The sequence below is a fragment of the Malaclemys terrapin genome, chromosome 2 (assembly GCF_027887155.1).
Source record: "Malaclemys terrapin pileata isolate rMalTer1 chromosome 2, rMalTer1.hap1, whole genome shotgun sequence".
Lineage (NCBI taxonomy): Eukaryota > Metazoa > Chordata > Testudines > Emydidae > Malaclemys > Malaclemys terrapin.
Genome location: NC_071506.1, coordinates 237,965,730 through 237,981,615, shown reverse-complemented (window position 1 = coordinate 237,981,615; position 15,886 = coordinate 237,965,730). Strand labels below are relative to the sequence as shown.

The following is a 15,886-nucleotide window of genomic DNA, read 5'->3' as shown; positions in this document are numbered from 1 at the left end:
ACGACATGTACCCAGAACCGCCCACGACACTGTTTTGCATCATCCAGGCATTGGGATCTCAACCCAGAATTCCAAGGGGCGGCAGAGACTGCGGGAACTGTGGGATAGCTGTGGGATAGCTACCCATAGTGCAATGCTCCGGAAGTCGACGCTAGCCTCGTACTGTGGACGCGGTCCGCCGACTAGAGCACCTAGAGCATTTTATTGTGTGGACACACACAATCGGCTGTATACAACCGATTTCAATAAAACCGGCTTCTATAAATTCGAACTAATTTCGTAGTGTAGACATACCCTAAGTTGAGTACCCAACTCCCAATCATTTCAAATGAGATTCAGGACTGGTCTACACTGGGAACTTACATCAGCATAGCTACATCATCACCGCTGAGAGACGCAGCTATGCAGACCTAAACCCTGGGTTATGTCAAAGGAAGAATTCTTTCATCAACCTAGTTACCACTTCTAAGGGAGACGGATTAACTACAGCGATAGGAGAACCCCTCCCGTTGCTACAGTGCATATCTACACTGATGCAGTACAGCTGCATCGCTGTAGCACTTTAAGTGTAGACATACCCTTAGACACCTAACCTGTTTAGGTGGTTTTGAAAATTCTACTAGATCCCTATTTGCATTTTTAGGTGCCTAAATACTTTTGAAAATCTGGCCCATCATGAACACTGTATTGATCTATATTAAAAATAATTAAGACATGTCCTACTTCATCTAATATGAAGAGATTAAGCAGAAACATAAATAATATACAACTAGGACAGTAGAAGAGCTCCCCCAAAATAATCTGCAGAATACCAAATTTAAGATGACTTTATTTATTTATTGGGGGGGGGGGGGGGGGGAATTTTACTTTTTTTTTTTTCCTTTCTAATTCCCAAATTCTTTATTAGTAAGCACTGACTATGCGCTTACCCCTTGGAAGCTTAACATTGGAGTAGATTTCTTTACCAAATAATTTTTCCTCTTTCCATTTATACACAGTCACTATTTACTGTAAATATTTGAAGGACTATTGTATTCTGAGTATCTCTCATATACTTATGAATTGACTCCAGATTTTCACCCAAACAGTTTGTTTTTGAAGTTGCATCATTTGATTATTTGCTCTGACATTCTAGTCCACAGTGTTTTAGAGAAGTTCCAAATCTTCACCGGCACTGAGTTACTACAGATCACAGTTGTTTTTTTTACCTGTCTGAAATTGTAGATTTCTCCATTGTAACATAGCCATAAATATGGAAACTTCTTCACCCGAATAGGCTGCATGCCATATAATTGATCAACAATCGCCAGACGATGGAAACCAAAACAACAGTTGGTGAAGCCATTGACGTTTTCAAAACGAAATGCATCAGGACCTCGGTGAGCTATTTTCATGGCACTTAGACACTGGACAGAAAGGCATTCATCGCTTCCAAAAAGGGCCCAGATACCACACATTTTGAAATCTCTTGCAGGCTGTGTCACAGCTACTTAAAATGAAGAACCTGTTAACAGAAAGATATGTGTTTGGGGTTTCTTTGTTTTTTAAACAATTACCAAGCCTATGGCCTTTCTCGCTCAGGGGTGTGAAAAAACACCCCTGAGCGCTGCAAGTTTCGTCGCTGTAAAGAGGCAGTGTAGACAGTGCACCAGTGCTGGTAGCTACTTCCCTCGTGGGGGTGGTTTTTTTAGAGCACTAGGAGAGAGCCAAGGCAGCGCTTTAACGTTGCTAGTGAAGACATACCCTATTTTAAAAGGGATAAACTGAAAAACAGAAGAACGTGTTTTTCCTTATTTACTTTGTGTATTTGACAGTACTAATGTTTTCACCGCTCAGCTCTACATAGTCAATTTAGCTGTTTCACTATTTTGTATTTCCTCTATTGTTTGCATGGGTCTTCCACATAGCAAGAGGGGAGGGGGGGTAGGATTGTGAACAGAAGAAGTTGCCAAGCCACAAAAATTGGCAGACATACTCAGAGGTAGGTGTAGGTACTTCAAAACTACTTTCAATTTATTTTTAGTTGACTAGATTTCAAATAGGCAGTGTCTCTTTAACACTGCAGGGCAACTTTTTTCAAATGTTTTGACCATGGAGTGAATTTATGGGGGACAGGAGGTAACCCCATTTCATTCAGCAAAATTTCATCTAAAAACCCTCCTTTCCCGAGTAGTCTCAACGGTGATACGCAGCCCAAGTAACACGTATTGCTTTATTCATATCCTCTGCCTGATGCAATACTGGTGTCTTCCTCTAATGCAATTCTTAGGAGTACAGCTTTGCACAGCAATGAGTCAGTAAGCCTCTCCTCTTAAGGACTGCATAGCCCACATGAAGCCCAGCGGCTGAGGTTCCATGTGGGCAGAGGAAACTGCCCGCACAAATCAGTTAACAGGATCCGGACTTTAGTCCGCAAACTAGAGTAGGGGCCAGTGTCTGCCTGTGTATTCGTCACCTAGCAGAATGGGGCCCTCAACCTTCGGGTCTCCTAGGCACTAATTCAACACATAGCAAGGCCCCATTCCTCCAGGCATGTGCCATCGGAGCAGTCCCATGTGTTATAAGCAGGCGGGTAAGAGTTTGTAGGATCGGGGCCTACAGGAGAAGCTGGCAAAAGAAAAACATTAACATGCTGCACGCGAGTGACCAATGCCACCATCAGAAACCGCTTTTACGCCCAGCTGCCCCTGGGCGTGCGCCATTCCCCGCAGCTGGAGGGCGCGCTCCGGGAGGGCAGCCAAGCCAGTAGGCGGGGAGCAGCGCACACCCCGGCCAGGCACAAACCAGGAAGGAGCTCGGTACGGGGGAAGCAGCGCGGCGGGCGGCAGCAGCCCCCACCCACACCAGCCGTGCGGCGATAGCTCCCCCCGGTGCCCTGCCCGCCAGCCACGCGGTGCGCGCCCTCCCCGGGGAGAGCCAGCGGCTGCCGGGCACAGCAAACCGCCGCCGCCCTCCCTGCCCCGTTACCTCTGCTCCGCCTCCGGCGCCGGGCGAGGCTCCAGCAGCCCCCAGCCAGATGCTGCTAGGGAGGCTCCTGCTCCAGAGGGTCAGGATGCTGCTAACCAGACAGACAGACGGAGGCAACAGTCTTCCCCGCCACTCCTGACCTGCCGCCCGCCGAGCAGCGCCGCTGAAACCTGACTCCTCCTTCCAGTCTTCCTGCTGCTGAAACACAGAGCGAGGTTTCATCATGCCGCAGCCCTTCGCTGCTCCGCCCCATTCTCACCACCAAGCACAGGGAGGCGCTGCGCTCTGCTCTGCTGTACACCTGGTGCTTCACCGACTCGAGATTTATATTTAACTCAGCAACCTGCCGCCAGCCATTTCCTGAATCTCCTGCGCCTCCCCGTAAGGCGGGCAGAGCAGGGGAGCCTGTCAATCTGTTCACAAGGAACGTTTCTCCAGAAAGAAAAGACACACCTCCCCCCCCCCCCCCAAGCAAACAAACACACACATGTTCTGTGCCAGATTAAATACAAATATTAAAATAGTAGTGTCAAAAATGTCCTTGCTAGGGTGCGATACACTGAGCATAGTCAGCTAATGGTGTCTCCAGTTGTGAGGAAAGCAGGGAGGCTATAAATATTCCAGCCAGAGCCATATGGTATTATACAGCTATCAAAGCCATTTCCCAGTATACACATGAGTAGATATCATTAAAGATGATCAGAAAGCACAGTCATACCGTTATCCCACTAAAACTACTTCCAAAGGTCTATTCTCCATCACTTGTTATTACTGGCACCCCGGTGCAAAGTGGTATAGACCTGAGAGCCTTCCAAGGCAGCTGCCAGTTAGAGGAAAAATTACTGACACAGTCTGGGTATAATCTTAGTGCAACTTGTTTATTTTACACCAGTCTTTAAACAGAGTTGGTCAAAAACAGCATGCACGCAATCCCCATTTTTATGGATCTCAGCCCAAATACCAGTGTCTAATTCCCACCAACACTACCTCAAGCATAAATTCCAGTTGGAGAGGCCTAAAGCAGAGACCAAACTCCCTTGGGGTTTGCCACAGCTCCTCCCAAAACTGACAACACAGCATTTCTTCCAAGACTAAATATTTACTCACAAGCTAGGAAAAGGAACTTGAAAGAATATGCGACAAAGAGTCTTCGAGTTGGCTTTTTAAATACCTTCATGCTGTTTCACATCTGATACTCATTGATGAAACGTAGGAGCTTTGTCTTATAACAGGCTTATTCAAAGAGATACAAGCTACAAAAGTTAGGGTTACCATACGTCCGGATTTTCCTGGACATGCCCAGCTTTTTGGGCCTCAAATTCCCATCCGGGAGGAAATCCCAAAAAGCCAGACATGTCCGGGAAAATAGGGAGGGAGGGGCCGGCGGTGCTCGGCCGGGGGCCGGAACCGCTGGGGCCAGCAGTGCTCGGCCGGGGGCCGGAGCCGCTGGGCCCGGCGGTGCGGGGCCAGGCCAGGGTGTTCGGCCGGGGGCTGGGGCCGGGCCAGGGGTGCTCGGCCGGGGGCCAGGGCCGGGCCGGGGCCGGCGGTGCTCGGCCAGGGGCCAGCGCCCCAGGACCCGAGCCAAGCCGGGCAGGAGATGCCAGGGCCAGAGCCTCTTGGCCTGGGCCAGCCGGCCGCCAGAGGGAGCTGCTCAGCCGGGGGAGCCAGACTGGGCCGTGCCTCCTTGCGCCCCCCCGCCCCAGCCCCAGCTTACCTGCTGCCTGCAGGAAGCAGGGAGGGCAAGGGGCGGGGGGGAAGCATTCAGGGGAGGGGCGGAGTTGGGGTGGGGCTGGGGCGGGGCCAGGGCCCTGTGGAGTGTCCTCTTTTTGGACACTTAAAATATGGTAACCCTACGAAAGTGAGATCTTGGAAGAGTGTTGCCGTTTTCATAATGTAATAAAAATACTGCAATGTTAAATAATAGTTGTTAAAAAATAGTGTGTAATAAGCATGTCATAAAAACAAATTTTATATTTCCAAGATCACTGTTTTTATAATTTATACTCAGGTAAAGGAGAAAATCCCTGGAAATATTCATTTTCAGAAGGGGGTTCACGAGACTTGACATTTTAGTGAAAGGGGATCACAGGTTGTTAAAGTTTGGGAACCACTGCCATACAGCAGTCAGATCCAGTGTCTCCTGTTTGCTCCATGCTGGAGCTCATTTGCAATTCTGGGTGGACTACATGGTCACCTGTGCTGCTGAGCTCACCACGCTGACCAAACAGGAAATGAAATTCAAAAGTTCCTGGGGCTTTTCCTGTGTACCTGGCTAGTGCATCGGAGTTGAAAGTGCTGTCCAGAGCGGTCACATTGGAGCACTCTGGGATAGCTCCCAGAGGCCAATAACATCGATTTGCGGCCACACTACGCCAAATTCGACCCAGAAAGGTCAATTTTAGTGCTACTCCCCTCGCCGGGGAGGAGTACAGAAGTCAATTTTAAGAGCCCTTTAGGTCGACGGAACAGGGTTGCTTGTGTAGACGCATTCATTATAAAATCGACCTAATGCGGCTAAATTCGACCTAACCCTTTAGTGTAGACCAGGGCTGAGTTTAGTTCCTTAAGTCTAGATGATCCAGGACTGTGGACCCACTTGAGCGGTAGCCTGAGGGACTTCCTTGTACTGCATGGGCCACAGCAAGTGAAAAACTTCATGTTCCCCAAAGACAATGAAAATAGAAGTTTCCATCAAGTGAAATCCTCAATGGCAACAAAGTGGAGATGCCATGGCTTATGTACTCAAAAACCCAGAATGCTGCGTACTGCTTTTGTTACAAACTCTTCCAGTCTAATATTCCAGCCACATTTGGTTTCTACAGGAACAAAGGACTGGAAAAATCTGGCTAGAAATCTGGCATGCCATGAGAAGGCAGCAAATCACCAGAGAGCATTCCATAGGTGGAAAGAGTTTGAGATGAGACTAAGGTTAAAGGCCACCATAGATGATCAGCATCAAGAGAAGATTGCATCAGAGTCTTTTTACTGACAAAATGTTCTGAAAAGGCTCATTGCCATTGTGATAATGCTTGCTACACAAAACTTAGCACTGCGTGGCACTTCAGATCAGCTGTATGTGCCAAACAATGGAAACTTCCTTAAAATCGTGGAGCTGATGGCTGAGTCACCACCCAAGAAATGTACACGCACCACTACCTTGGAAAAACAATTCAAAATGAGATCATACAGTTACTGGCAACAAAAGTCAAAAAGAAGATTGTGGCAGATCTGAAGTCAGCAAGTTATTACTCTGTTATTCTGGACTGCACAACTGACAGCCATATGGAACAAATGACTTTAATGGTGTGTTTTGTAACAACAGTACCTAGTGAAAATATCCCTGCAATGGTGACTGTCAGAGAGCATTTTCTAGAATTTATTGGCATTGATGATACTACAGGAGCTGGTATGACAAATGTGCTTTTTAAAAGGTGGAAGATACGGGAATTGCGATGGCTGATATGAGAGGTCAGGGCTATGATAATGGTGCCAACATGAGAGGAAAGAACAGAGGAGTGCAGACACAGATCTGAGAGATAAATCCTCGAGCTTTTTTTGTCCCATGCAGTTCTCATTCATTGAACTTGGTGGTCAGTGATGCAGCATCAGCTTCTAGTGAGGCTGCTGAATTTTTTAATGTAATTCAAAGCATCTATGTATTTTTCTCTGCATCAACTCATCAATGGCAAATTTTGAAGCAACATCTGGGAACATCCTCTCTGACACTGAAATCACTGAGTGCCACATGATGGGAAAGTTGAGTGGAGGCGATAAAGCCTATCAAACACCAAATTGGGAAGATAGATGATGCCATAATTGTCATTGTGGAGGATAATGCTATTACAGGAACTGTTCATGGGAGAACAGTGGCAGAGGGAAATGGAATCACCAGAAACATACATAACTTCAAATTTCTGTGGCTTAGTGTTGTGGCATGACATACTGTTTGAAATAAATGTTATAAGCAAGAGACTCCAAGGTGTTGACCTTGATATATCTGGAGCAATGGAACAACTGGACAAAGCAAAGTCAGACCTACAGTCTTACCGCTCAGATGAGGGATTTCTAAACATTCTGAAGAATGCACAGAAATTGGCAGAGGAACTTCACACTGAAGCTATTTTCCCACCCATTCAAGAATACAAGAGTCACCGAAGAAGAAGGCATTTTGATTATGAGGCACCGGATAATCCCATAAGAGATCCCAAACAACAATTCAAAGTTGAATTATTTAACCAGGTGCTAGATGGTGCAATACAGTCAGTTGAAGAACGTTTCATGCAGCTCAAGGAACATAGCAGTATATTTGGAATGTTGTATGATATTCCAAAACTCCTCACTTTACCTGAAGACCTACACCTGCAATGCAGGGACTAGAGACAGTGTTGACACATGATGACATGCGCGATACTGATGCGAGTGATTTAGGTCATGAACTGAAAGCCCTTTCAAGATACATTTCAGCAGGATCAACTACAAAGGCACAAATAAGATGTGCTCAAATAAGATGACCACCCTCTTTCCAAATGCTTTTGTTGCTCTGTGTATACTTCTAACACTTCCTGTAACAGTTGCCAGTGGAGAACACAGCTTCTCCAAGCTGAAGTTAATAAAAACACATCTACGCTCCACGACAAAGGAGAGGCTGGTTGGCCTTGCAACCATCTCAATAGCTCATGAGCTGGCCCAGACCTTCAGGAAGCAGTTCAAATCTTTGCAACCAAGAAGGCATGGAAAGCACCACTTTGATTATTCACACCAATAAAAATGCCAGTGTTTACTATGCAGACAAGAAAAGTTACATTTGCTGTTCAGGCATTTTGTTATACCAACAAAATAAAAAAAATGTTATACCAAAAGAATAAAAACCAGCAGGATCTTATTAAGAGGGATAAGGCAAAGATGCCACATCTATTGTAAATATACTGATAAAGCAAAAGATAAAAGTAAACAACGTTGTTTGACTACTTATTTCTTATACACACACACACACACACACACACACACACACACACACATATAGAGAGAGAGAGAGAGATTCATTCACACAATTCATTCATTCAAGTTCTGTATAGGTGTTATAGTTACCAGCCTAGAAGTTGCTCATGCCAAGTTACTGGCCAGGTATCTTGGTCATGAGGATGGAGCCGAGTCCATGTCAGGTGCACCTGATGCTCCTGGAGGCTGGCAGCAGAACCAGAGCCTCAAAGTCATCAGTCTTTAGAGTCTATTCTTATAGGAATTAATTCCTATATTAGTCTATGGGAGCTGTTTCATCCTGCTGTTGCTGACTCAATCAGCAGATGGCACATTCCTGTCCAAAGTGGCACATTCCTGGTAGCTCCAGACTGTCCAAAGTTTGTGTTTCTCATCCTTCCAGGTGACGGGGTGGATCCCAGTTTACCCTCCCAGGGTTTTCTGGTCATCCACTTGACACATTCTTCGGCCGATAGATACTCCCTTTCTAGGCTGGCACCTCCCTAACCATCCATGTATATCAAGCTTTCATCAGCATACATTCCATACCTTAACCATATTTTAATTTACTGTCTCCACCACTTTCAGGGTGTGTGCTAATTCATTTGAGACTCCCGGCCCTTTAATCACAGAGGGTGAGGGTCTGTCCTAGGAGCAGTTGAATGAAGTGAAAGTCACTTAACGGCTTATAGTGTTTGTTTACCTTGTATCAATTACTTCAAGAACAAAGTCAGCTAACTTGTTTGTAAGTTTTACATAGTAGTAAAGTATTTTTCACAGGATAGATATAATCCTGTCTACAGACAGTAGCTTACAAGTTTTAACAGAAGACCCAAGAGATTTTTGTACATGGTGAAACTGTTGGATTTTAAAGTGTGGGGGACAAATTATGAGGGGGTCACTGTCACTTGGAGGAATCACTGTTAGTACCTTCTTTTATATCCCTACATAATCCCCCTTTTGACACTACGATATTTATATAATCGTTAGTGTCACTTTCTTTTTAACCTATTTAAGAGAAGGTACTGTGAGGCAACATGTGTTTGTGATTCCAATTTAGCGTACATTCTTTTTATCTGAAAACACATGCCACACATACCAATTATACAAATACAATTTAATATCAAGACTACTATCAAGGGGTGTAGCATTACTGATAGGATGCCAGTGGTAGTCGGGGACCATCCAGAGAATATATCATACCAGTGGTAGGTTGCAACAGAGGGTCCTGTGGCACCTTTAAGACTAACAGAAGTAAGGTAGGTTGTAATTTGTTTCTCTGCAGTGGCAATTCGTAACATGTCCCCATTGGCATGTATAATATGAATAGTCCGATTTCCTACTTGTTCATTTGTCTGTTCTAAAAATTTGGTCACTTCTTTGCTTTTAATTAGACTATCAGTAAAATCTTGCCATCTAATTCCAAGGTCAATTGAGAAGTCGGCCAGCTCAGCTGTTAGTGTTAGCTGGGACTTCTTTGGCCGCAGTAAATAGTAAGTGTGATTTCTAGTAAAAACAGTACTGACATTGCATTTACATTCATCTACTGGGGGGTTGCTAACACTCCCATCCTCCCAAAATACTTCCTCCCACGAGTGGATACATACACATTGTCCATTGTACAATACTTTAGTGTCATTGTCCAATTCATCCCACATACATGATCCCAATAAAACATATTTACTACAAGGCTCTGGAGCAACAGGTAAGGTGAGGCATACCCACTTTTGAGGAGTCCATTCGGTACAACCTCTAGTGTCCAATAGTTTTCCTCCCTCCCCAGCCCACTGGTTTGAGGTCCGAGGCAGCCAGAATGATCCCACGTGTAATATGGGGAGTGGGCTAACCTTCCATACCTTTGCCTCCAGAGACTGTTGGTGTGCTATTTTCACAATTATTTCCCCAATTAACAAGTCTGATTTCACAGTGCTGGAAACATACTGCATCCAGTCATATTGGTAAGTATCAAACAGAGATCATTTCCTTTGTTTTAACAAATGCATTAAAACCTTAATATTACCCAAAATTACCCAAAACATTTAATGTTCCAAAGTAGATAGGGGAAGTTATGGGGGCCCAAGAACTACCCTTCAGGGCTTGGGGAAGTAGAATACAGAACGCATAGAGGAAAGTGTGGAATTAACAGCACAAGCAAATGTAACTAACAATACAAATGTATCAATAACAAAAATTAACAACAAAATGACTATTAGAGAACCTAACAAAAAATAAACCTGATGCATTGGGGACCAAAGTCTTTTGGACACAAGTGTGATTGATAAGTTGGATGGATATGGGGGAAGTAGAGAGAAGAAAAGACATTTGTCCTGTCTAGTGTAGTATCCCCTCTTTCTTTGGACCCAATGCTAGCACAGGACACCACTGGAGACAGACACAGAACATGCAACACAGAACACTGAACACAGACTTTGTCGCGACACTATAACCATGGTATTTTATAACTCTTCAGCTGGTACCAGCTCTCCTGATGTTCAGAGCCTGAAAGATAGAAGCTTGGAAACAAATTAGCACAGTGCTCCCATCATGGCAGAACCTGCTTAGTCTCTGCCACAGTGTGTTTGGTACTCGGGGCTGCACAAATGCTAATTAAGTGGTGCATTTCTTTGTGAGTTAATTTTTTTTTTCTTTTCTTCATTTTAAAATTCCCAGCCACTTTGCCATGGCCTGGAGGTCTGAGGCAGAAGCAGGCACTGTTGTTACTGTTGCAAGGGCATTCTGGCCCTGGGAGAAGGAATTTACCCAAATATCTCCCTTCCTAATCTCCGAGGGGTCCCAAAAATCTGCCCCTTCTGGGGTCTTAAATGTTCCTTCTTCTGATGTTACTGTTGCTGTAAGATTTGAGAGTGCTGTTTTAACTCTCTGTACCCAACCTTAAGGACATCTAACTGGATTTGGGTACTAATGGACATACATTTTATTTCTCTGCTTTTGCAGCAGAGGCTTGTAAATCTTGGTGCAGTTTTTCATTTTTGCATTTAGCCAATTGAAGGAATACCTTGTTACAGATCTTCCATAGAAGCCAAACTGCAGCTGCTTCCTTTTGTTTTTACAGAGTTTTCATGTACCCTCGTCAAAGTGACAGTCTGATTACACAGAGCCATCTTAAGGCTCAGTGTTTCTAGCAGGTTTCAGAGTAGCAGCCATGTTAGTCTGTATCCGCAAAAAGAAGAACAGGAGTACTTGTGGCACCTTAGAGACTAACAAATTTATTAGAGCATAAGCTTTCGTGGACTACAGCCGAAAGCTTATGCTCTAATAAATTTGTTAGTCTCTAAGGTGCCACAAGTACTCCTGTTCTTCTTTTTGTTTCTAGCAGTGCTTCTTTTTGTTTTGTGCACTTTACCCCTGCTGTTGCTTCAGAGAGCACTGTTAATTTCTTACTCTTTTACTATAGCTCTCATCTGCTATTTTGTTACACATTAAAAACAAAACAAAACTAATTTATCTTAAACCTACAAAACAGGAGTTTTACAAACCAGATGTGTTGGTTTAGGTTCTTAGAACCTTACATATTTCCACAGACAAATAGATATATATACACATTTTCTTTTCCTTAACATCTCTTCTATATTGCTGTTTTTACATAGCTGTACATAGATTATATCCCCTTCATACATTTGGGTCAGTTAAGTTCCAACAGAATCCCCTCATGTTTTTAACAAATTGTCCATAGTCAAATTATTTCAAATACCTGGATTATTTACAGACATTCCTTTGGAAAAGGGCCCATTTTTCCTTCAGAATGGCTGCAAAGAAACCAAGAATTCCTTTTCTCTTTAACATGGTACTTTTTAACATTTTCACAAAGTTTAACTGCTTAATTCTGTTCAGCCTCTGTAGAGTTAACTTTTCACAGTCTTTCCTTAAATTACTGTTTATCTCCCAAAATGACACCTTTATCAATCAGATTTTACCATTTTAAGTATTGTTCCAGGGATTCATGCTTGTACTTACTGCTTTCTTACTCCTGTCACTATGCCCTTAAGGCTTCCAACCAATTTTCCAATTTCTTTATCTGTTGCTTGCCTGCTTGCCTGGGCCTGATCCTGCTTTTTCCAATTAACCTTTCCTTCCCACGGGCACAAGCTTTGTTCCACTACCAATTTAGCAAGGAGGGTGGGCTTCTCAACCAGCCCCCACCCTTCCTGGCCCCTTTCCTTAAACATTTTTTTAAAAATTGTGAAATGACCACAATATCATTCTCAAAAACAAACAAACACCACACTACACTGCCCAAACTCCTATGTTCTTCAGAGTTTGGTTTAACAGAACAAGATTTGTATCTTATGATTTTAACCCACTCTGGGCCAGAGGGAGAGACACTAAGCTTCCCTCTGTATTGCTCGGGCTTCTACCGCCGAGGGTTCATACACCAAATATAAAAACCCTTTCCAGGGGCAGAGCAAGAAACCCTAAGTTCTCCTCTTATGCTCAGTCATGCTACGACTGAGGGTATATGCACCTTTTCTTGAACATTTTTAAAAGCTTGTTCAAACTTTCCTGTTGCTCCTGACATCGTTCAGCGAGTGACAAAGCCTAGATTTTGAAATCATAGCTTATTAAATTCCCTCGTCACACCTGACACCAGTCAGCGAGCGACACAGCCTAGATTCTGAAATCGTAGCTTATATTTGTTATTTTCCTGCTACTTATCCGGAGGCCAGCAGGTTTGGTTAACCAGATTGTATTATGCTAAATTTACTTGGTGGTGTGCACACCAATGTTTACAATAACTGAGGCATTTTACCAATATTCCCCCTTTCGCAATTTTCCACCAAAATGTTATACCAACAGAATAAAAACCAGCAGGATCTTATTAAGAGGGATAAGGCAAAGATGCCACATTTATTGTAAATATACTGATAAAGCAAAAGATAAAAGTAAACAACGTTGTTTGACTACTTATTTCTTATACACACACACACACACACACACACACATATATATATATAGAGAGAGAGAGAGAGATTCATTCACACAATCATTCATTCAAGTTCTGTATAGGTGTTATAGTTACCAGCCTAGAAGTTGCTCATGCCAAGTTACTGGCCAGGTAACTTGGCATGAGCAACTTCTAGGCTGGTAACTATGACACCTATACAGAACTTGAATGAATGATTGTGTAAATGAATCTCTCTCTCTATATATATATATATATATATTTATATATGTGTGTGTGTTTATAAGTTAGGTGTTGTTACGCTGAGCATTGCAACACCTAAGTCCGTTTATGATCTGGCCTTACTCCTTACTTGCTTATGTTCCTTCTGGGTAAGGGATTCTGGATTCTGTAAGTAGGTAAACTATTACTGCTATCATATAAATAGTAAGACAAAATCTAACCCATCATTACTCTTCGGTAGCTAAAAACCAAATCAATATAATGTTTTCCAAAATAACCAGCCTCACCACTCTTCATCAGTTTCATCACACACCATAAACCACTTCTAAAATAATTCAAAATGCAATGTAAGTGGTTAAGGGCTAAATAGTTAATGTTTGGGAAGTGTTGAGTAATAGCAGGCCATATTTTACTTCTAATTTATATTGAGCAGTACCTCACCCATATTATTATGTGCCATCTTTAATGACAGAGGGATTTATCGTTAATATAAAATAATTCATGAACTTAAACTCACCAATTTTTACACAGATTCAACATTTAAGTTTCTGAATGTTTTAATTTTAATCTTTCATAGAAAGATCACACAAGATTTCCAAATTCAGGCCCGATATCAATTTCTCCAGAATTAGATCACAAGATATGGTGCTAAAACAACATTATTTTGAACCTTATCTTAAATGCCATAACTCCATGCATAATCCCACTACATAACTTGTTATTAATTATATTATTAATTATATTGTTATTTATAGTTAATTATTAATTATTATTATTTTATTATGCCAGGGACATAGTAATCTGTCCAAAATATGGAATAGCCAGACAAAGGAATGTACACGCAATTGCTGGAATTCTGGGCCCCTTCCTGCAATGCTTCTGATGTGTGGTTTTACAGGGGCTGCTAGAGCACAAAATGTGCACCCTCTGCTTCCCTTCCTAACTACCTTTTTTTGTTTATGCATATGAAGTACAGATGGCCTGAATTAGACCCATAAGTAATCCATTACAGTGTCATGGATACATATTAATAAGATGCGGAATATCAAAAGATTCAGATTTGTTCAGATACGTGTGTAAAAGTGTCTGAGCCAATCTGGTCTGCCAGCCTCTGATCCAAAACCCACTGAATTCCATTGAAAGATTGACTGTAATGGGTTTTGGATCAGGCCTATAACTGGGATGGAAACATTCTGAGAAAAAATTATCATGTGAGGGTTACCAAGCTTCAACTGGGTCGTATATATTATACTGCATTCTCATTGATATTTCCAGCCTACGCCAAAAACCAGGAAACTCAGGAACTGCCAAAGTACCATATATACTCGAGCATAAGCTGGTTCGTTTATAAGATGAACCCTCCCCCCCCCCCCCCCAGATGGATACGTAAAAATAGAAAATTTTTATAACCTGTTCATAAGCCGACCCTATAATTCAGAGGTCAGCAAACTTGGCTCCCGGGACATCAGGATAAGCCGCTGGTGGGCCGAGATGGTTTGTTTACCTTGAGCGTCCGCAGGCATGGAGGTAAACCTAAGTAAACAAAGTGTTCCAGCGCGCCAGCTGCTTACCTTGACGGGCGGGGACAGCAACTGGTGGGGAAATTTTTTGGGGGGGAGAAGCTGGGAGTCAGGGGAGTAACCCCTGTGACCACCCTGCACATGACCCCACCCTTAGCCCACCCCCACACTCTCCCCATCCCATCCCTTCCCACCTTATCTGGGGAGAGCCAGGGGAAGATGTCTCTGGCCTGGCTGGAGGGCCAGACCGGGCAGCGCAGCCACAGCATGTTCCAGTGGGCTGGGCCAGGTGGCATGGCCGCAGCGTGCTCCAGCGGGCCGGGCGGTGTGGTCACAGCCTGTTCTGGGGGGCGGGGCTGAGTGGCATGGCTGCAGCCTGCCAGCCCCGGAGCTGCAGCGGCTTCGGAGGCTGCGGGGAGAGCAGCGTGGCCAGAAGTGGAGCAACTCTGGCCCCGCCTCTTCTCTTCTGGCTGTGCTGCCTCTCCTTGCTCCCTCTGTTGGGGGGAGGGGCTGTGTCCCACCTCTCCCTCTCTATACCTGTTCATAAGCCGACCCCCTTTTTTACTAAAAAAAGTTGGCTTATGAATGAGTATATATGGTAAATAGCAAACAAAAGGCTAATTACGTCAAACTTTAAAAGTTCTTGCTTAGTCCCTCTTTTATCCAGCTCTGTTTGCTATATATAATTACATATATCTTGCTAGAAGTCTAATATATAGCAATGAAATATTTATTCTAGTACACAGATTATATCTATCATAGTTTTGGCACACACTAGGTATTTATTCAATACTCCACAATGGCTTGCTTAAAGTAATTAATCTGTCATGAAAGGATTTACTACAGCATGAATAGTACTTTAGAAATTGCATGATGTTTACCCACAGACAATGCTTCTTGGTTTGCAGATCAGTGACCTGTAGGTATTGTGACATGGCATTCCAGTCTGATGAGAATCTTTAGCTGGCAGATTTCTTTGTACAAAAATAGCTAATTGACAAGTTTCAGCCTGCAGAAAACTTTTATGGATAAATTAAAGACAGGAGCAGAGGCGAGGCCTCTGTTACAGGAGGCCATTCATGCACATGAGTACATTGGGTTAATTTTGATGGAATAAATAGGCACAGGCAATCAAAAATTTTAACATGACCCTGTCAGTGTGGAATATAAACAGTTAAACAAATGTTGGGGTTTTAAGTACAGAGACGTCTGCCTGCTTAGTCCCAGGGCAACAACCACCATTAATTTTTTAAAAAATCTTGAATTAAAGATACAGAAA

At 43.4% G+C, this 15,886-nt stretch overlaps 1 protein-coding gene across 2 annotated transcripts in view; it reads right to left on the bottom strand.

Annotated features, from left to right (window-relative positions):
• The window catches only part of ASNS (asparagine synthetase (glutamine-hydrolyzing)), a 36,139-nt gene extending 21,193 nt beyond the window's left edge, over window positions 1-14,946 (bottom strand). The window contains exons 1-3 of one of the 2 annotated variants that reach the window (XM_054020380.1): window positions 14,802-14,946; window positions 2,968-3,162; window positions 1,209-1,504 (exon numbers count right to left, since the gene is read on the bottom strand). In XM_054020380.1, coding sequence (XP_053876355.1) covers window positions 1,209-1,457 — 249 coding nt within the window. In that variant the 5' untranslated portion in view covers window positions 1,458-1,504; window positions 2,968-3,162; window positions 14,802-14,946. Of the gene's footprint in view, window positions 1-1,208; window positions 1,505-2,967; window positions 3,233-14,801 lie in introns of those variants that run through there. The other variant, XM_054020379.1, reaches the window with a different exon arrangement.
• Between the last annotated feature and the right edge of the window lie 940 nt (window positions 14,947-15,886).